The 22,103-nt window shown below is 51.6% G+C and overlaps 1 protein-coding gene across 2 annotated transcripts in view; it reads right to left on the reverse strand.

Annotated features, from left to right (window-relative positions):
* Positions 1-2,378: 2,378 nt before the first annotated feature.
* LOC144509111 (guanine nucleotide-binding protein subunit alpha-12-like) overlaps positions 2,379-22,103 on the reverse strand; it is a 48,373-nt gene continuing 28,648 nt past the window's right edge. For both annotated transcript variants that reach the window (XM_078237479.1, XM_078237480.1), the window contains exons 3-4: positions 11,694-11,744; positions 2,379-6,866 (exon numbers count right to left, since the gene is read on the reverse strand). In XM_078237479.1, coding sequence (XP_078093605.1) covers positions 6,297-6,866; positions 11,694-11,744 — 621 coding nt within the window. In that variant the 3' untranslated portion in view covers positions 2,379-6,296. The remainder of the gene's footprint in view (positions 6,867-11,693; positions 11,745-22,103) is intronic.

The following is a 22,103-nucleotide window of genomic DNA, read 5'->3' on the forward strand; positions in this document are numbered from 1 at the left end:
CGTTTACCTCCAGAAAACTTCAATTTTCCGAGGAAAATGGTTGTTATTTTCCATACTAGTGCCCTCAATTGTCTCCCTAACCTCACACTCAGCCAGGGAAAAAGCTGGAGGCACCGCACCAGGGAGGGGGAACGTTTCCCGAACACTGTGGGTAGAATTTTAAGGATGGTGAGTGATCGGCCCCTCAGTCCCTACGGAGCAGCCGCTATCTCTCGAACTCCCGCTGCCGTTCAACGCTCACTGGAGCAGGACTTCTCACCACCCTTGGAAGGAGGTCCCACACGTGATCAGCCGACATCTCTTCAACCCGGTCGGGCACAGCCCTGGCGTGGCTAAGGACGGTACTGCGGCCATCTGCCTGGGACTGAGTCCCGGGACGGAGGACAAAGCCAGACCCGGGGACCCCCAGGGCAGGGGACGATTCGGGGGTTAGGCCTGGAGGAGGGGGGGTTGGACCTCCAACCTCTCGGAGGAGAGGGTGCCCTAACTCTGAGGGGAATTTCTGGGTGAGGTGACCCACCCTCCCCTTCCCGCCTGAGACGGAGAAACCCTCACCCATCCCAGAACCAAAACTCCCTTTCCCCCCGCAACCATGGAACCACCCGAGAACCAAACCTCCCCCCGCATTCCCACCCCTGAACCAAACATCCACTCACCCCACCCTCCAGAATCAACCACCTCCCACCACCCCCACCCACCCATGAAAAAAACCCCATCCCCCTCACCCCGGAACCACCCCCTCCCCTCCCCTCCCCCCTCCTCCCCCCTCCCCTCCCCCCTCTTCCCCTCCCCTCCCCCCTCCTCCCCTCCCTCCCCTCCCCCCTCCTCCCCTCCCCTCCCCCCTCCCCCCTCCTCCCCTCCCCCCTCCTCCCCTCCCCCCTCCTCCCCTCCCCTCCCCCCTCCTCCCCTCCCCTCCCCCCTCCTCCCCTCCCCTCCCCCCTCCTCCCCTCCCCCCTCCTCGTTGCTTACCTGTGGTCTGAGTCACTCGAGGACCTTGGGGCTCCTGCCTCCATCTTTTGGGCTGCAGTCATGGCTTCCGCTGTGGCGGCGCTGAGGACAAGAGCCTGCGGCCTCTGATTGGTCAGTAGACGGAGATGTCTGCCCACCCCCACCCGTCGCGCTCCCCCCGCCCCCGGGTGGGGAGAGAGAGAGAGACAGAGACAGAGAGAGGGGGGTGAGAGAGAGAGAGATAGAGACAGAAAGGGGGGGTGGGGAGAGAGAGAGAGGGACAGGGAGAGGGGGGTGGGGAGAGAGACAGAGACAGAGGGGGGTGGGGAGAGAGACAGAGACAGAGGGGGGTGGGGAGAGAGACAGAGACAGAGGGGGTGGGGAGAGAGACAGAGACAGAGGGGGGTGGGGAGAGAGACAGAGACAGAGGGGGGTGGGGAGAGAGACAGAGACAGAGGGGGGTGGGGAGAGAGACAGAGACAGAGGGGGGTGGGGAGAGAGACAGAGAGAGGGGGGTGGGGAGAGAGAGAGGGACAGAGGGAGGGGGGGTGGGGAGAGAGAGAGCGACAGAGAGAGAGGGGGGTGGGGGGAGAGCGAGAGAGAAAGAGAGACAGAGAGAGGGGGGTGGGGAGAGAGAGGGACAGAGAGGGGGGGGAGAGAGAGAGACAGAGAGAGGTGGGTGGGGAGAGAGAGAGGGACAGAGAGAGGGGGGTGGGGAGAGACAGAGACAGAGGGGGGAGGGTGGGGAGAGAGAGTTAGACGTAGAGATAGTAAAGGGACTGATCAGTTTGCTTTCTGATTGGCACAGGAGGGGCAAAGCAGCTGAGGAGGAAGGGCTCGGGAGAACCAATCGGGTGTAGATGCCAGGGGCAGAGTGGTTGTGGTGAAGGGGGTCCTGCATAGAGACCTCGAAGAAGACCCCCCCCCCCCGCCCACCCCCGACCTCAGAGTGGGCTAAGTCAAGGTCGCAACCTTATGCCCATCAGGAAACCCACTCCACTTTGTCAGGGAACCAGATGGCTAACCTGACGCAAATATAAATATATTTTGGGCGGCACGGCAGCACAGTGGTTAGCACCGCTGCCTCACAGCGCCAGGGACCCAGGTTCGATTCCCGGCTTGGGTCACTGTCTGTGTGGAGTTCTCCTCGTGTCTGCGTGGGTTTCCTCCGGGTGCTCCGGTTTCCTCCCACAGTCCAGAGATGTGCGGGTTAGGTGGATTGGCCATGCTAAATTGACCCTTAGTGTCAGTGGGACTAGCTAGGGTAAATACATGGGGTTATGGGAATAGGGCCTGGGTGGGATTGTGGTGGGGGCAGACTCGATGGGCCAAATGGCCTCCTTCTGCACTGTAGGGATTCTCCGATTCAGCAAAGTGAAGCAACGGGCGATCCACAAGCCCGACACACACGAACAAACCCATTTGAACTTGGAAAGCTGCGTTTTATTTTGTTTAAGGAAGTTACAGCTCAAAATGGATTACATTTTTAAAATCGCAATGAGCTACCATCACTACCAAACAGGCTTGGCGGCAATCCAGAGTTTCGCTAGGCCCTGGCTCTCGGGCCTAGCAGCCTCAACAAGGCCTCAGAAAACCCGAACGTCAATTCGAGCACTTTCCAAAAGAAACGTACTCCGAAATCTCCGAAGTAATGAATCCTTTGAGGTTTAAAGTTATGGGTTTTTTTTTTAAAAACACACACACCGAGATTAGCTGAGGTGGAATCAGTGATGGTTATCAGTCGAAGCACAGGAACTAGTCCTTTCGCTTCGGAAGACTTAAGTAAGCACTGTAGCTGCGTAGTGCCAAGATTCTGGTTTCTCTGCCATTGACGATTCCAGGACAACTAAGTGTTCTTTGTTTCTAATTCTACATTGCATCGTTCAGCTGGAATAAGTGGAGGTTTTTTTATCTTTTTCCGAGGGAGATACTCAGCTGGGACTCTGAGAGAGAGCTCTCGAGTGCCCTTGACGCTCCACCTGACCCTCGGAGTGTTTTACCGGCCTTTAGTTACAAGCCAGCGCCCAAAGCATGAGTTACAGCTAAACATTGCCGGAGATTTAGGCCTTACTTTTGACGTCAACGGAAGCCCACTGCTGTCATAAACACTTCACCTTTTTCTGCTCTAGAAAGCGCCGGTAAATATGAGAGCAAGAGGTCGCGCACTAAGATTCGAGGCGTTCGCCTCAGAATGAGGCTGGAAGGTCTTCACTTCTTTGCCTCCATTTTGCCTCACTTCCCTCATTGCCCCGCTCTGTCTTTGGGCTTTTCCCTTTCTAATCTCTCTCTCCCTTTTCTCTTCAATCTTCTGCTTTTCAACAATTCTACCTCTCTCGGTTTTTTCTTCCCAAACACCAATTCGCCCAGTCTCTCCTTCTCGGTTCCCCCTTCACTCCTCGACTGTTACCTCCCGCAGTTCCAACTCTCTCACTCTCTCTCTCTCCCTCTCTCCCGCACACTTGCCTCTCTGTGCCATCAGTGTCCTCTGCTGCAGTCCACCAGTAACCATTCGCTCACATCCTGTGACAGTGGGAACTGTATCAATGCCTTCCTCAGAATGATGGGTAGACTGGGTCACATTCAAGCCGTTTCTTGGTACAGCTCGAGGCCTTGTGTCATGGACCTTGTCATGTGATCTCGATCATAGAGCATCTCCTGTCAGTCACAATGTGACAATCCCCCCAAGCCCAACCATTCCCAGTTACACTGTGACCCCCTCAAACCCACCCATTCCCAGGACAATGTGACTCCCTCAAATGCGCCCAATGCCAGTTACAATGTGACTCCCTCAAAACTATCCAATGCCAGTTACACTGTGACTCCCTCAAACCCACCCATTCCCATGACAATGTGACTCCCTCAAACCCACCCAACCCCAGTTACACTGTAACTCCCTCAAACCTACCCAATGCCAGTTACACGGTGACCCCCTCAAACCCACCAATTCCCAGGACAATGTGACCCCCCTCAAATCCACCCATTGCCAGACACAACATGACTACCCTAAGGTTATGAAGGGGCAGGGTAGACACTGAGAGCTTGGGTGGCACAGTGGTCAGCACTGCTGCCTCACAGCGCCAGGGACCCGCGTTCAATTCCGGCCTTGTCTGTCTGTGTGGAGTTTGCACGTTCTCCCTGTGTCTGCGTGGGTTTCCTCCGGGTGCTCCGGTTTTCTCCCACAGTCCAAAGATGTGCGGGTTAGGTGGATTGGCCATGCTAAATTGCCCCTTAGCGTCCAAAGATGTGCAGGTTAGGTTGATTAGCCATGCTAAGTTGCCCCTTAGCATCAGGGGGACTAGCAGGGCAAATATGTGTGGTTATGGGGATAGGGCCTGGGTGGGACTGTAGTGGGTGTAGGCTCGATGGGCCAAATGGTCTCCTTCTATAGGGATTCTTTGATTCTTCTATGATTGTAACCATCACCATTCAGGTTGAAGGACTCAGAGAAGCGATCGTAACCACCATCACAGCGGAGACATCTAACTTCCCAGCTTTCTCCAACGTGACTGGTCAATCCCTTTCAATGGAACCCAAACTGTCACATGACTGAAGGCAAATCTTTCCCCAGGAGAAACCTGTAGTCAAATTATATCGCACTGAAATCCTGGCATGTGATAGATGGGAGAACGTTGAGTGATTATCTACTGATTATTCTGTGTCCCGGCGGTGTCCCAAGCAGTAATGCTGATACCTGAATCGGGTCAGCCCGTAACAGCAGAACACAGCCCACCTCAGCCCCTTCCCACTCGGAATCCAGTCTCTCCCTCACTCCAGGGGATCCGGTAATCCATGTACAAACCACCTCAGCCCCTTCCCACTCGGAATCCAGTCTGTCCCTCACTCCTGGAGATCCGGTAATCCGTGTATAAACCACCTCAGCCCCTTCCCACTTGGAATCCAGTCTGTCCCTCACTCCTGGAGATCCGGTAATCCATGTACAAACCACCTCAGCCCCTTCCCACTCGGAATCCAGTCTGTCCCTCACTCCTGGGGATCTGGAGATCCACATACAAACCACCTGACCCCCTTCCCACTCGGAATCCAGTCTGTCCCTCACTCCTGGAGATCCAGTAATCCATGTACAAACCACCTGAACCACTTCCCACTCGGAATCCAGTCTGTCCCTCACTCCTGGAGATCCGGTAATCCATGTACAAACCACCTGAACCACTTCCCACTCGGAATCCAGTCTGTCCCTCACTCCTGGAGATCTGGTAATCCATGTACAAACCACCTGAGTCCTCTCGCTCGGAATCCAGTCTGTCCCTCACCCCTGGTGATCGGGTAATCCATGTACAAACCGTCTCAGCCCCTTCCCACTCGGAATCCACTCTGTCCCTCACTCCTGGGATCTGATAATCCACATACAAACCACCTGAACCCCTTCTCACTCGGAATCCAGTCTGCCCCTCACTCCTGGGGATCCGGTAATCCATGTACAAACCACCTGAACCCCTTCCCACTCGGAATCCAGTCTGTCCCTCACTCCTGGGGATCCGGTAATCCATGTACAAACCACCTCAGCCCCATCCCACTCGGAATCCAGTCTGTACCTCATTCCCAGGTATCCATTATTCCGTAAATAAACCACCTGACCCTGGGATGGAGCATTCGAGCTATGAGGAGAGACTGGATAAGCTTGGATTGTTTTCTCTAGAGCAGAGGAGGCTGAGGGGGGGACATGGTTGAGGTGGATAGGACTATGCACAGACAGTGACCCAAGCTGGGAATCGAACCCGGGTCCCTGGCGCAGTGAGGCAGCAGTGCCAACCACTGTGCCACCGTGCCGCCCCTCTCGCCATGAAAACCAAAAGCAAGCGCCAGAACTTTCCATGTCCAATCCTGCCTCCCGGTGCCGGGCTCATCGAGACTCCTTGGATTGGAAAGGGAGCTGGAAAGGGGGGGGGGGGGTTTCCTGGACCTCGCTGCTATGGCCTATCCTGCTTCTCCAGAAGGTGCGGGGTGGGGGGGAGGTGTGAGTGTTGGAGGACGGTGATGCTCCCCTCGGTTCAACAGTCCTGCTCCCCATTTCAGAACAAAATAAGACAAAAAAGAGAAAGGCCATTTCTTGGCCTGTGACTTTGGGAGCGGTTTCAGAGCAGCCGGTTCTCAGTGACGTTGGGCGGGGAGTCATAAAACGGAATAAAATTGGAGCATCGGGGTTAGAGAAGTCAATCCGAATTTCCGATACATCTTTAAAGAGTCAGGGAGTGTCTTAAATATTAAATATGTTTTTCGCTTATCCCTTTCTTTACCTCGCGTTGTCTGTCGTCTCCACAAATTAGGTCACTTCCTGTTGACCCCTGCTGTGACCTGGGCGCTCAAAGGTCAGTCGAGGGTCACTTGCCTCACTGCAGCATGATGTCGTTCAGGTTTTCCTGCAGGACGGTGTCCTTGACGGCGTGGAAGACGAAGCGGATGTTCTCCGTGTCGATGGCGGTGGTGAAGTGGTGGAAGAGGGGTCGGCTGCGGTCCCTCCGCTTGCCGTTGAAGCACCGCAGCAGGTACCTCTGGACGTCCTCCAGGTGGTGGGGCCGCCCCTCGAAGTCGGGGAAGTGTCGCCCGATGCTGACCGTCCGCACCTTGGCCTCCAGCAGGTCCGTCTTGTTCAGGAAGAGGATGATGGAGACCCTGGCGAACAGCTTGTTGTTGACGATGGTCTCAAAGATGTTCATGGACTCCACCAGGCGGTTGGTGCGGCGGTCCTCCATCAGCACCTGGTCAAACTCGCTGGACGACACCATGAAGAGGATGGAGGTGATGCCCTCAAAGCACAGGAACCACTTCTGCCTCTGCGAGCGCTGCCCGCCCACGTCCATCATCCTGAAGGGGATGCCCTTGATGAGGAAGTCATACTCCACGATGCCCTTTGTGGCCCTCCGAGCCAAGAGGATGTCCTGTTTGGTCGGAAGATAATTCTGGAAGGAAAAGCAGACACAACCCACGTGATCAACCTGAGGAAAGAATAAGGCCATTCAACCCAACACATCAATCCTGGTGCTCTCGCTCCAAACAAGCCTCCATATCCTTCTACTCCAAATGTGCAGGTTAGGTGGATTGGCCATGCTAAATTGCCCCTTAGTGTCCAAAGATGTGCAGTTTAGGTGGATTGGCCATGCTAAATTGCCCCTTAGTGTCCAAAGGTGTGCAGGTTAGGTGGATTGGCCATGCTAAGTTGCCCCATAGTGTCCAAAGATGTGCAGGTTAGGTGGATTGGCCATGCTAAATTGCCCCTTAGTGTCCAAAGATGTGCAGGTTAGGTGGATTGGCCATGCTAAGTTGCCCCATAGTGTCCAAAGATGTGCAGGTTAGGTGGATTGGCCATGCTAAATTGCCCCTTAGTGTCCAAAGATGTGCAGGTTAGGTGGATTGGCCATGCTAAGTTGCCCCATAGTGTCCAAAGATGTGCAGGTTAGGTGGATTGGCCATGCTAAATTGCCCCATAGTGTCCAAAGATGTGCAGGTTAGGTGGATTGGCCATGCTAAATTGCTCCTTAGTGTCCAAAGATGTGCAGTTTAGGTAGATTGGCCATGCTAAATTGCCCCTTAGTGTCCAAAGATCTGTAGGTTCGGTGGATTGGCCATGCTAAGTTGCCCCATAGTGTCCAAAGATGTGCAGGTTAGGTGGATTGGCCATGCTAAATTGCCCCTTAGTGTCCAAAGATGTGCAGGTTAGGTGGATTGGCCATGCTAACTTGCCCCTTAGTGTCCAAAGATCTGCAGGTTAGGTGGATTGGCCATGCTAAATTGCCCCTTAGTGTCCAAAGATGTGCAAGTTAGGTGGATTGGCCATGTTAAGTTGCCTCTTAGTGTCAGGGGGATTAGCAGGGTAAATACGTGGGGTTACGGGGATAGGGCCTGGGTGAGGTTGTTGTCGGTGCAGGCTCGATGGGCCGAATGGTTCACACTAATGCAACATCAAAAAATGTTGTGTTCCAGTCTAACTTCATAACATAGCTTGGAGTTTCCAATCTCATCTTGAAGAGGGATAGAAAAAATGTGGGAGTTTCTACCATCCCTATCCGTAGCATAATTAGGGACAAGGGGATAGAAAACATAGATACCATGTTTCTATAGATATTGCTCTTGGGGTAAAGGGATCAAAGAATATGAGAGGAGGAGGCCATCCGGTCCTTCGGGCCTGCTCCGCCACTCATTATGATCATGATTGATCATCAAATTCAACATCCTGATCTCCCCTTCCTCCCCCATATCCCTTGATCCCTTTAGCCCCAAGAGCTATATCTAATTTCTTCCTGAAACCACACAACGTTTTGACCTCAACTACTTTCTGTGGGAGTGAATTCCACAGATGCAGGGCGCAGGACGTGATGCAGTTAACCTGAAACCCACATGAAAATAACCCAATAAACATTAACTGGGCAGACATGGCTAACGGCAACTAGACACCTTTTGTGGAGTAGTTTCGATGTTCGCCACTGGCCAGTGGATTCAGGAAATCCGTTAGAATCCTTTGAATATAGTAGTGGCTCAGTGGTGGCACAGTGGTCAGCACTGCTGCCTCACAGCGCCAGGGACACGGGTTCGATTCCCAGCTTGGGTCACTGTCTGTGCACATTCTCCCCATGTCTGCGTGGGTTTCCTCCGGGTGCTCCGGTTTCCTCCCACACTCCGAAAGACATGCTGGTTAGGTGCTAAATTCTCCCTCGGTGTACCCGAACAGGCGCCAGAGTGTGGCGACTAGGGGGATTTTCACAGTAACTTCATTGCAGTGTTAATGTAAGCCATTCTTTGACACTGATAAATAATCTAATAAAAACTCTCCCACCATGTGGACTGGACAGTGCAGGAGTTACATAGCTCGCTAGCACCACCCTCTGGCGAAGGTGGTGCAGCGCAGCAGCAGGGGCCCCTCCGGCTCAGGAAGCGAGGATTGGCCAGCACTCAAACAGCCACCCAGCAGCCGTGAGCACAAACAGCTGGCAATTGGGTCTGATAAACACAAGCACAGCCCCTGCTCCAGCACTCAGTGTTAATAACCGCTGGACAGCAACTGGGACCTATCTCTCGAGCGGCTGGTGTACAACGGGGCGGGGGTTTATGTCCCACTTTTAAGTATCTGTAGAAGCTGCGTCTGGTTCTGGCCACCTCACTTCCGGAAGGATCTATTAACCTCGAAGGGAATGCAGTGCAGATTGGAGTGTCCAGCGTCAATTCACGGTGAGGGCACATCTGGAGCACTGAGCACAGTTACAGCGTCCTCCAAGGCGGCCTTCACGACACACGACAGCGCAGAGTCGCTGAGCAGAGACTGATAGCCAAGTTCCGCACACACGAGGACGGCCTCAACCGGGATATTGGGTTCATGTCACACTATCTGTAACCCCCATGAATTGCCTGGGCTTCCAAAATCTCACTAACTGTCCCAGCTGGAGACAGTACACATCTCTTTAACCTGTGCTTAACCCTCTCTCCACTCACATTGTCTGTATCTTTAAGACTTGATTACCTGTAAAGACTCGCATTCCAACCATTATTTTGTAAATTGAGTTTGTGTCTTTATATGCCCTGTTTGTGAACTGAAATCCCACTCACCTGACGAAGGAGCAGTGCTCCAAAAGCTAGTGGCTTTTGCTACCAAATAAACCTGTTGGACTTTAACCTGGTGTTGTGAGACTTCTTACACAGTTACAGAAACAGAGAAGCTCGAAGCAGGAGGAGGCCATTCAGCCCATCCAGCCTGCTCCGCCATTCATTTCGATCATGGCTGATTCAATATCCTGATCCCCCCCCTTCCCCCCATATCCCTTGACCCCTTTAGCTCCAAGAGCTAGATCTAATATCTTCTTGAAATTACATAATGTTTTCATAGAATAGAATCGTAGAATCCCTACAGTGCAGAAGGTGGCTATTCGGCCCATCGAGCCTGCACCGACCACAATCCCACCCAGGCCCTATCCCAGTAACTCCATGTATTCACCCTGCTAGTCCCCGTGACACTAAGGGGTAATTTAGCACGGCCAATCCACTGAACCTACAATCTTTGGACTGTGGGAGGAAACCGGAGCACCCGGAGGAAACGTATGCAGACACGGGGAGAATGTGCAAACTCCACACAGACAGTGACCCAAGCCAGGAATTGAACCCAGGTCCCTGGCGTTATGAGGCAGCAGTGCTAACCACTGTGCCACCGTTATTGAAACATAGAAACTAGAAGCAGGAGTAAACCATTTGGCCCTTCGAGCCTGCTCTGCCATTCATTTTGATCATGGCTGATCATCCAACTCAATATCCTGATCCCCCCTTCCCCCCATATCCCTTGATCCCTTTAGCCCCAAGAGCTATATCCAATTTCTTCTTGAAATAACACAACATTTTGGCCTCAACTACTTTCTGTGGGAGTGAATTCCACACATTCACCACCCTCTGGGTGAAGAAATTTCTCCTCACCTCAGTCCTAAAAGGTTTACCCCTTATCCTCAAACTCTGACCCCTAGTTCTGGACTCCCCCACCATTGGGAACATTCTTCCTGAATCTACCCTGCCTCAACCTGTTAGAAGTCTGGTCTCCGTATTTCAGGATGGATATAAATGAGTTTGAAGCAGTTGAGAGAAGGTTGACTTGATTGGTACCTGGGATGAGTGGGTTATCTTATGAGGGAAGATTGGACAGGTTGGGCCTGTATCCATTGGAGTTTAGAAGATTGAGAGGTGGTCTTATGGAACAATATAAGATCCTGAGGAGTCTTTACAGGGTGGATGCTGAGAGATTAGAACTGCTTAGTACTGCTGCCTCGCGGCGCCAGGGACCCGGGTTCAGTTCCAGCCTCGGGTCACTGTCTATGTGGAGTTTGCACATCGTCGCCGTGTCCTCTGGGTGCTCCAGTTTCCTCCCACACTCCAAAGATGTGTAGGTTAAGTGGATTGGCCATGCTAAATTGCCCCTTAGTGTCCAAAGATGTGTAAGTTAGGTGGATTGGCCATGCTAAATTGCCCCTTAGTGTCAGGAGGATTAACAGGGTAAATATGTGGGGTTATGGGGATAGGATCTGGGTGGGATTGTTGTCAGTGCAGACTTGATGGGCCGAATGGCCTCCTTCTGTCGGGATTCTATGATTCTATGACTGCGTGCCAATGCAGTTGGCAACTCTCGTTGGCGTTACTGCCAATGAGGACGAACTGGTGTCTGCCTGCTGCTGTCCGACAGACATCAGTGTCAACACCGAGATTCGGAGCCAGTGACGTCAGTCGGCTGGACAGCGTAACCCACATCCTGCCCCGTCCCCCCGACCCGACTCCTGTCGACCGGCCCGAGGTATTTCTCACAGCGAGCCGCCACTTTTCTCTGTCTGTTGACTGTGCAGTGCCGTTTGTGCTTTTAGTAACACCGTGTGAAAGACTCGCTTTCCCAGCACGAGGGAGAGAGAATCAACAGCCCGCCAGCCCCTGAATCAATATTTTTCCTGGCGCAGGAAGAAGCCGGAATCTCAAAGCCCATCCCACCCTCCCCGGCTTTGTCCTCGCTGCGGGACCCAAACCTGCAACATTCCGATTCGCCACGGCTGAGACTGAGGAGCGAGGACTGGAAAAATGTGTCAAGCACAGGGCTGGAGGATGGAAGAGGCCCAACATCCCCCAGTCCCGATTCCCCAAGGGTGGCTCTGTCGGCACCGACAGCTCAGAGCGCTGCTTGATCAAGCCGGGATTGGCCGAGATTGTCAGAAGGGTTCTCGATGTTCCATTGTTAAAAACGGCAAACGGCCAACGCCGCACCGAACACTCACCAACTGGCCAATCCGCTGCAGATTATCCAGGAAGTAGCCCACTGATTCAGCCTATAGGATAACAGGAAACAGGAGAGGTTTAAGCATTGGATATACACGCCTAGACACACACACACACACATACACGCACATACACACACACACGCACATACACACGCACATACACACACACACGCACATACACACACACACGCACATACACACACACACGCACATACACACACACACACGCACATACACACGCACACACGCACATACACACGCACATACACACGCACATACACACGCACATACACACACACACACACGCACATACACACACACACACGCACATACACACACACACACGCACATACACACACACACGCACATACACACGCACATACACACGCACATACACACACACACCCACATACACACGCACATACACACGCACATACACACACACACACATACACACACACGCGCACACGCGCACATACACACGCACATACACACGCACATACACACGCACATACACACGCACATACACACGCACATACACACGCAATACACACGCACATACACACGCAATACACACGCACATACACACGCACACACACACACGCACACACACGCACACACACACGCACACACACGCACATACACACGCACATACACACGCACGCACGCACACACACATGCACACACGCACGCACATACACACGCACATACACACACACATACACACGCACATACACACGCACATACACGCGCCCTCATACGCGCGCCCTCACACGCGCGCCCTCACATGTGCGCCTTCACACGCGCCCTCACACGCGCGCCCTCACACACGCGCCCTCACACGCGCGCCCTCACACGCGCGCCCTCACACGCGCGCCCTCACACACACGCCCTCACACACGCGCCCTCACACGGGCCCTCACACGCGCCCTCACACGCTCCCTCACACACGCCCTCACACACGCCCTCACACACGCCCTCACACACGCCCTCACACACGCCCTCACACACGCCCTCACACACGCCCTCACACACGCCCTCACACACGCCCTCACACAGGCCCTCACACACGCACTCACACACGCACTCACACACGCACTCACACACGCACTCACACACGCACTCACACACGCACTCACACACGCACTCACACACGCACTCACACACGCACTCACACACGCACTCACACACGCACTCACACACGCACTCACACACGCACTCACACACGCACCCTCACACGCACCCTCACACGCACCCTCACACGCACCCTCACATGCACCCTCACACGCACCCTCACACGCACCCTCACACACACTCACACACATAAACACACACACAGACGCACTCACAAACATGCACACACACACTCTCACACGTGCACTCACACACACATACACACAGAGTACACACAGACATGCACTCGTACACACTCGCACGTGCACACACTCTTATCGGTTACTCGTCCATCCCGACTGTCTGTCCCCCCGTTCCGTGGTGGCATTCCCTGGAAAGGGAGCTCGCAATGTTCACTATTACTCCCAACAAGTGGCTGTGGTGGAAGAATCAATGCAGACTGGACACAGGGGCGGCACAGTGGTTAGCACTGACCTCAACCGCTTGGCCTCTGAGGGCGTGTGTGAGGGCCTGTGTGAGGGCGCGTGTGAGGGCGCGTGTGAGGGCGCATGTGAGGGCCTGTGTGAGGGCGTGTGTGAGGGCGTGTGTGAGGGCGCGTGTGAGGGCGCGTGTGAGGGCCTGTGTGAGGGCGTGTGTGAGGGTGTGTGTGAGGGCGCGTGTGAGGGCGCGTGTGAGGGCCGTGTGAGGGCACGTGTGTGAGGGCACGTGTGTGAGGGCGCGCGTGTGAGGGCGTGCGTGTGAGGGCGCGCGTGTGAGGGCGCGTTATTGGGTTCAGGTCACACTATTTGTAACCCCCACAGAGTTTCACTGGCTGTCTTGTCTGGAGACAATACACATCTTTTTAGCCTGTCTTGATGCTCTCTCCACTCACGTTGTTTTGTTTCTTAAAGACTTGATTAGTTGTAAGTATTCGCATTCCAACCATTATTCATGTAAATTGAGTCTGTGTCTTTATATGCTCTGTTTGTGAACAGAATTCCCACTCACCTGAAGAAGGGGATTGGAGCTCCGAAAGCTTGTGTGGCTTTTGCTACCAAATAAACCTGTTGGACTTTAACCTGGTGTTGTTAAACTTCTTACTGTGTTTACCCCAGTCCAACGCCGGCATCTCCACATCATTGTATTGTTAAGCAGTATGCTCTATTCTTGTTGCTAATAAAAGCCTTTATTTCCCGAGTACGATCGAGCATCTCGAGTGAATTAATCACGCATCAGTTTATTTGTATTGAAGCACCTCAGAGTGTAACACAAAGCATGCAGAGAGCCGGAATATTATTGCACTTTGGGTGGCGGCCATTTTGAAACATTTGTAACATTCTTTCAGATATTTTACCAATAAAGTGGATTTCTGAAGTAAAAAATAAATGACTCGACTGCAAGATAATCCTCCCCTCCAGCCCCCCCCCCCCCTCCCCGGAGGCACCAGCTCTCCAGCGATAGCGCTAAATGTCTATTAAGACAAGAGGATGTCCACATGACACACACAACAACTGTCTTTGGCAGACTGTTACAGCACAGACTCTCCAGCAGGGGACACCGAAGCGCTCCAAGGCTCGAGGTGCCACTGGGCCCAGTACCTCGAGACGAGCGCTGAATCAGTCAAAATAAAAATAAGAAAGGAAATGCCTCGAGATACGCGTTCGCACAAAGCCCAAGGAACTGTCAAATGTTGAGCTATTTTGGCACGAGCTCGTTTATCTCCCCTGCGCCCTGGCCAATGTTTTATCCCCACATGACCAACGTCAACAGAATAGAAAAGCTTCAACGGCGACACAGTTAGCTCTGAGCTCTGGAATTCCCGCCCCGAACCCTCCCCACCTTTAAACTTCTCTCGAGGCACGGTGGCACAGTGGTTAGCACTGCTGCCTCACAGCGCCAGGGACCCGGGTTCGATTCCCAGCTTGGGTCACTGTCTGTGTGGAGTTTGCACGTTCTCCCCGTGTCTGCGTGGGTTTCCTCCGGGTGCTCCGGTTTCCTCCCACATTCTGAAATGTGCAGGTTAGGTGGTTTGGCCGTGCTAAATTGATCCTAGTGACGGGGCGTTAGCAGGGTAAATATGTGGGGTTATGGGAATGGGGCCTGAGTGGAATTGTGGTTGGTGCAGACTCGATGGGCTGAGTGGCCTCCTTCTGCACTGTAGGGATTCTATGAGTGGTCTGGCACACAAGGAGGCCATTTGGCCCACCCTGCTGGCTCCAACACATACGTTTTAAAAAAAAATTCATTCATGGGACATGGGCGTCGCTGGCTGGGCCAGCATTTATTGCCCATCCCGAGTTGCCCTTGCAGGGCAGTTAAGAGTCAACCACATTGCTGTGGCTCTGGAGTCACATGTAGGCCAGACCGGGTAAGAACGGCAGATTTCCTTCCCTAAAGGACATTAGTGACCCAGATGGGTTTCTCCGACAATTGACAATGGTTTCATGGTCATCAGATTCTTAGTTCCAGATTTTTTTTTACTGAATTCAAATTCCACCACCTGCCGTGGCGGGATTCGAACCCTGGTCCCCAGAACATTAGCTGAGTTTCTGGAGTCATTGCGTAGCGGTAACAGGTGGCACAGTGGGTTAGCACTGCAGCCTCACAGTGCCAGGGACCCAGGTTCGATTCCCGGCCTGGGTCACTGTCAGTGTGGAGTCTGCACGTTCTCCCCGTGTCTGCGTGAGTTTCCTCCGGGTGCTCCGGTTTCCTCCCACAGTCCGAAAGACGTGCTGGTTAGGTTCATTGGCCATGCTAAATACTTCCTCAGTGTAACCCGAATAGGCGTTGGAGTGGTGGCGACTAGGGGATTTTCACAGTAACTTCATTGCAGTGTTAATGTAAGCCTACTTGTGACACTAATAAATAAACTTAAACTTAATCCCACTCTATGCCTCCGTATACAGTTTTGTGAGCCTGATCTGGACAATTAAGGACAGATTAGGACTGATTAGGGACAGTCAGCATGGCTTTGTGAGTGGAAAATCATGCCTCACAAATTTGATTGAGTTTTTTGAAGGAGTAACCAAGAAGGCAGATGAGGGCAGTGCAGTTGATGTTGTCCACATGGACTTTAGCAAGGCCTTTGACAAGGTACCGCATGGTAGGTTGTTGGATAAGGTTAAATATCACGGGATCCAAGGTGAGGTATCTAAATGGATACAAAATTGGCTTCTTGACAGAAGCCAGAGGGTGGTTGTAGAGGATTGTTTTTCAAACTGGAGGCCGGTGATCAGCGGTGTGTCTCAGGGATTAGTGCTGGGTCCACTGTTATTTGTCATTTATATTAATGATTTGGATGAGAATATAGGAGGCATGGTTAGTAAGTTTGCAGATGACACCAAGATTGGTGGCATAGTGGACAGTGAAGAAAGTTATCTCCAATTGCAATGGGATCTTGATCAATTGGGCCAGTGGGCTGACGAATGGCAGATGGAGTTTAATTTAGATAAATGCGAGGTGATGCATTCTGGTAGATTGAAACAGGGCAGGACTTACTCAGTTAATGGTAGGGCGTTGGGGAGAGTTACAGAACAAAGAGATCTAGGGGTACATGTTCATAACTCCTTGAAAGTGGAGTCACAGGTGGACAGAGTGGTGAAGAAGGCATTCAGCATGCTTGGTTTCATCGATTGGAACATTGCATACAGGAGTTGGGACGTCTTGTTGAAGTTGTACAAGACATTGGTAAACTGTGTACAGTTCTGGTCACCCTATTATAGAAAGGATATTATTAAACTAGAAAGAGTGCAGAAAAGATTTACTAGGATGCCACCGGGACTTGATGGATTGAGTTATAAGGAGAGGCTGGATAGACTGGGACTTTTTTCTCTGGGGCGTAGAAGGCTGAGGGGTGATCTTATAGAGGTCTATAAAATAATGAGGGGCACAGATCAGCTAGATAGTCAATATCTTTTCCCAAAGGTAGGGGAGTCTAAAAATAGAGGGCATAGGTTTAAGGTGAGAAGGGAGAGATACAAAAGGGTCCAGAGGGACAGTCTTTTAACACAGAGGGTGGTGAGTGTCTGGAACAAGCTGCCAGAGGTAGTAGTAGAGGTGGGTACAATTTTGTCTTTTAAAAAGCGTTTGGACAGTTACATGGGTAAGATGGGCCAAATGTAGGAAATTGGGAATCGCTTAGGGGTTTAAAAAAAAGGGCAGCATGGACAAATTGGGCCGAAGGGCCTGTTTCCATGCTGTAAACCTCCAAGACTCTATGAATTGCTGTGTGAGATATATTTTCCACCCTCTGATTGGTTTAGCTGCCAAGGAACACCACCACCTGCAAGTTCCCCTCCAAGCCACTCACCGCCCTGAACTGGAAATATATCGGCCGTTCCTTCGCAGTCGTTGGGTCAAAATCCTGGAATTCCCTCCCTAACGGCATTGTGGGTCAACCCACAGCCCGTGGACTGCAGCGATTCAAGATGGCAGCTCACCACCACCTTCTCAAGGGGCAACTAGGGATTGTGCACAGTTTTGGTCCCCTTATTTGAGGATAGATGCAGTGACATTGGAGGCAGATCGGAGGAGGTTCACTAGATTGATTCCAGAGATGAGGGGTTTGTCGTATGAAGAGCGATTGAACAGTTGAGGCCGATACTCTCTGGAATTTCGAAGAATGAGGGGAGATCAAATTGAGGTATTCAAGATGATAAAAGGTGTGGATAAAGTAGACGTGGAGCGGATGCTTCCTCTCGTGGGGCATTCTAGTACGAGAGGTCACAGTCTTAGGATAAGGGGCAGCAAATTTAAAACAGAGTTGAGGAGAAACTACTTCTCCCAAAGGGTTGTGAACCTGTGGAATTCGCTATCCCAAAGTGCGGTGGATGCTGGGATAGCGAGTAAATTTAAGGAGGAGTTAGACAGATTTTTAATTGGTAATGGGTTGAAGGGTTAAGGGGAGAAGGCAGGAAAATGGGGGCGAGGGGCATATCAGCCGTGCTCGAATGGCAGAGCAGATTCGATGGGCCGAATGGCCTAATTGTGCTCCTATATCTTACGAACCTATGAAGGATGGGCAATAAATGTTGGCCAGCCAGCGACGCCCATGTCCCACGAATGAATATCAAAAGAAGACCGGAACCACCAAAGGAAAGTTCGTCAGTCACAAGTAGGCTTACATTAATGAAGTTACTGTGAAAATCCAGTGCGGTCACACAGATCTCCTCGTCTCCAAGTTAAGCAGAACATCCTGAGGTAATTCAGAGTTTGACAAAGGGTCATCTGGACTCGAAAGGTCAGCTCTTTTCTCTCTTTACAGATGCTGCCAGACCTGCTGAGATTTTCCAGCATTTTCTCTTTTGGTTTCAGATTCCAGCATACGCGATAATTTACTTTCATTCTGAGGTAATTTTTTTTTTGGGGGGGAGTGGGTCTCGGAAAAGTAATTTTCATTCCTGGCAGGAATAACGTTTCCAGTATTCTTTGGATAAAAAGCTATTTTGGCAAAGGAAACTCCGATCAGCAGTCGATTTTATCACATCGGATAGGAAGCAATTATTCTGGCCTTTCCCTGCCCTCTCCTCTTTGGCAAACACCAGGCTCGAGAGCAGGCCTACCCCTGATAGAGACCCTTGCAGCAGCCCATTCGGCCCACTGTATCCGTGCTAGCTGGAAAAACAATAGCCACCCGACCTTTTCCCACCTCACGGACTTAAAGTTTAAAGTTTTTAGTTCATTAGTGTCACAAGTAGGCTTAAACATTAACACTGCAATGAAGTTGCTGTGAAAATCCCCCTAGTCGTCCTATCCCGATGCCTGTTCGGGTACACTGAGGGAGAATTTAGCATAGAATCCTGACAGTGCAGAAGGAGGCCATTCAGCCCATCATAGAATCCCTGCAGTGCAGAAAGAGGCCATTCGGCCCATCGAGTCTGCACCGACCACAATCCCACCCAGGCCCTATCCCCGTAACCCCACATATTTAACCTGCTAATCTCTCTGACACTGGGGTCAATTTAGCATGGCCAATCAACCTAACCCGCACAACTTTGGACTGTGGAAGGACTGTAGGGATTCTATGATTCTATTTATTTTTAGTTAATTTATTAGTCACAAGTAAGGATTACATTAACACTGCAATGAAGTTACTGTGAAATTCCCCTAGTCGCCACACTCCGGCGCCTGTTGGGTCAATGCACCTAACCAGCACGTCTTTCAGACTGTGGGAGGAAACCGGAGCACCCGGAGGAAACCCACGCAGACACGAGGAGAACGTGCAAACTCCACACAGACAGTGACCCAAGACCGGAACTGAACCCGGGTCCCTGATGCTGTGAGGCAACAGTGCTAACCACTGTGCCACCATGCCGCCCCATCGAGTCTGCACTGAGCACAATCCCACCTAGGCCCTATCTCCGTTACCCCACATATTTACCCTGCTAATTCCCTGACACTAGGGGCAATTTAGCATGACCAATCAACCTAACCAGCACGTCTTTTGGACTGTGGGAGGAAATCAGCGCACCCGGAGGAAACCCACGCAGACACGGGGAGAACGTGCAAACTCCACACAGAGAGTGACCCAAGCTGGGAATCGAACCCGGGTCCCTGGCGCTGTGAGGCAGCAGTGCTAACACTGTGTGAGGGGTCTCACACACACACACAGCAGTGTCCTGGGAGATTGACCTTCAATTCCCGGACACTCCGGGCCAATCCTGGAGAGTTGACAACCCTACTAACTCGGATAGTGCAGACCAGATCTCTGTCATGCATTGTGCGTAAGGGTTTTCCCTCACATCAATGTTGGAGCTTTTGCCAATCGTGTTAAAACAATAGGGATGAGGGGCATATCTCATCCCCACTGCAGTGCAGAAGAGGCCCTCCGGCCCATCATATCTACATTAGCACATTAGTGACACCTTAGAAACATAAAAGAAACATAGAAAAACTACAGCACAAAACAGGCCCTTCGACCCCACAAGTTGTGCCGAACATATCCCTCCCTTTTAGGCCTACCTATAACCCTCCATCCTATTAAGTCCCATGTACTCATCCAGGAGTCTCTTAAAAGACCCTATTGAGTTCGCCTCCACCACCACTGACGGCAGCCGATTCCACTCGCCCATCACCCTCTGTGTGAAAAACTTCCCCCTAACATCTCCCCTGTACCTACCCCCCAGCACCTTAAACCTGTGTCCTCTCGTAGCAGCCATTTCCACCCTGGGAAAAAGCCTCTGAGAGTCCACCCGATCTATGCCTCTCAACATCTTACATACCTCGATTAGGTCTCCTCTCATCCTACGTCTCTCCAAGGAGAAAAGACCGAGCTCCCTCAGCCTATCCTCATAAGGCATGCCACTCAATCCAGGCAACATTTATTGTAGGTGTACCTGGCAATGCAGTCTTAGCTTCCCCTGCTACTTCATACAATTGTACTGTTTGGTCAGTAGTAAATCTGTTAGAGATCTGGTTGCCCCGATGTCAATTAGCATATCACATTTCTGCCCCCATGCTGCTTCTACATACATTCCAATTTATCCTTTAAAATCATACTTCATTGATTTTGACACTCTTATTGCTATCACATATGATCAAATTGTTAACATTATCTTGTTAGGTTGAATCAAAAACCCTTTCCCACTGCACTGTCACTATAAACTAAAGATCTGCCTGTGAATCTAACTAGCTCACCTAAACCCCGCTTCCACACACCTGACCTTCCATCTGCCAGCACTTGGGATTAGGTGGGAGTTCAGATCTTTCTAATATGTGTCAGTGTCATCTGTCTCTCAACCTTTCTGTCAATGGGAACAATTTCTCCCTATCCATCCTGACGAGATCCCTCACCTCAGTCATATTGAGTTATAAGGAGAGGGTGGATAGACTGGGACTTTTTTCCCTGGAGCGTAGGAGGCTTAGGGGCGATCCTATAGAGATCCATAAAATAATGAGGGGCATAGATCAGCTAGATAGTCAACATCTTTTCCCAAAGGTCGGGGAGTCTAAAACAAGAGGGCATAGGTTTGAGGTGAGAGGGGAGAGATACAAAAGTGGCCAGAGGGGCAATTTTTCACACAGAGGGTGGTGAGTGTCTGGAACGAGCTGCCAGAGGTAGGAATAGAGGTGGGTACAATTTTATCTTTTAAAAAGCATTTAACCAGTTACATGGGTAAGATGGGTATAGAGGGATATGGGCCAAAATGCAGGCAATTGGGACTAGCTTAGGGGTTAAATAAAAAGGGCGGCATGGACAAGTTGGGCCAAAGGGCCTGTTTCCATGCTGTAAACCTCTATGGCTGGAATTTTACCAGCACGCTGATGCGCGATTGATTCACACGGGAGGCTAGGACGTACCCAGGAATAAAGGCTTTTATTCACAACAAGATTGGAGCACACTACTTAACAATACTATCCCAGACTAAGGGCTACTAGGAAGTAACAGTGACCTTTATACTCCTGTAAGAAGGCGGAGCCGAACGGAGTGTACCACATAGACAATGATAACAGGTGGAACACCCAAACCCTAACCCCAACAGAGTAACATATGTACAAGTACCCATAGTGGTAACCATCTATGGTTCACCACACACGCCCGCCCCGATTCCGGGGGTGGGCGAGGCTCGGAGAACGGCATTCTCCACTGGCCTCGGGCAGGATCGTACGAACCTACGTACCGGTAAAATTCCGCCCTATGACTCTAAATCGCCTCTTAACTTTCTCTTGTGAACAGGCCTGACCCAAAGATCGTGGGCCTGAAACGTTTGTTCTGTTTCTCTCTCCTCAGATGTCCATAGAACTGCCCAGTGGCTCAAACAAACAGAAAGTAAACACAAATAAATGTCCAACTACACGAGCCAAGAGTTTGATTGTTCCTTCTGAATTGCAACGGGGACTTTCCACTCTTTCTCCCAACCCCTCGTCATCCCAAGCAGGAGCCAAGAAAGGAATGGGGGAACTTCTGGGAACCTGACTGAATGTTCTGAAGTGGCTGGCAGCGGAATGTCTACAGTCTTCTTTAGAACCTGCTTCCGGAAAGTTCCCTCGTAAAAAAAACGTTTCTGCTAAAGCCGGAGCTCATGGGATTAAGGGCAGCTAACGGAGTTGGTTCGGGGACTGGTTGAGTGGCAAGATTGTAGGGGCCGTGGACAGGTACTCTAACTGGCGGGATGGGACTAATGGAATCGCCTAATGTCCCTTAAGGATGGAAATCTGCCATCCTTACCCGGTCTGGCCTACATGTGACTCCAGAGCCACTGCAATGTGGTTGACTCTCAACTGCCCTCGGGCAACGAGGGATGGGCAATAAATGCTGGCCCAGCCAGCGACGCCCATGTCCCACGAATGAATAAA

Source organism: Mustelus asterias, chromosome 21 (genome assembly GCF_964213995.1).
Source record: "Mustelus asterias chromosome 21, sMusAst1.hap1.1, whole genome shotgun sequence".
Lineage (NCBI taxonomy): Eukaryota > Metazoa > Chordata > Chondrichthyes > Carcharhiniformes > Triakidae > Mustelus > Mustelus asterias.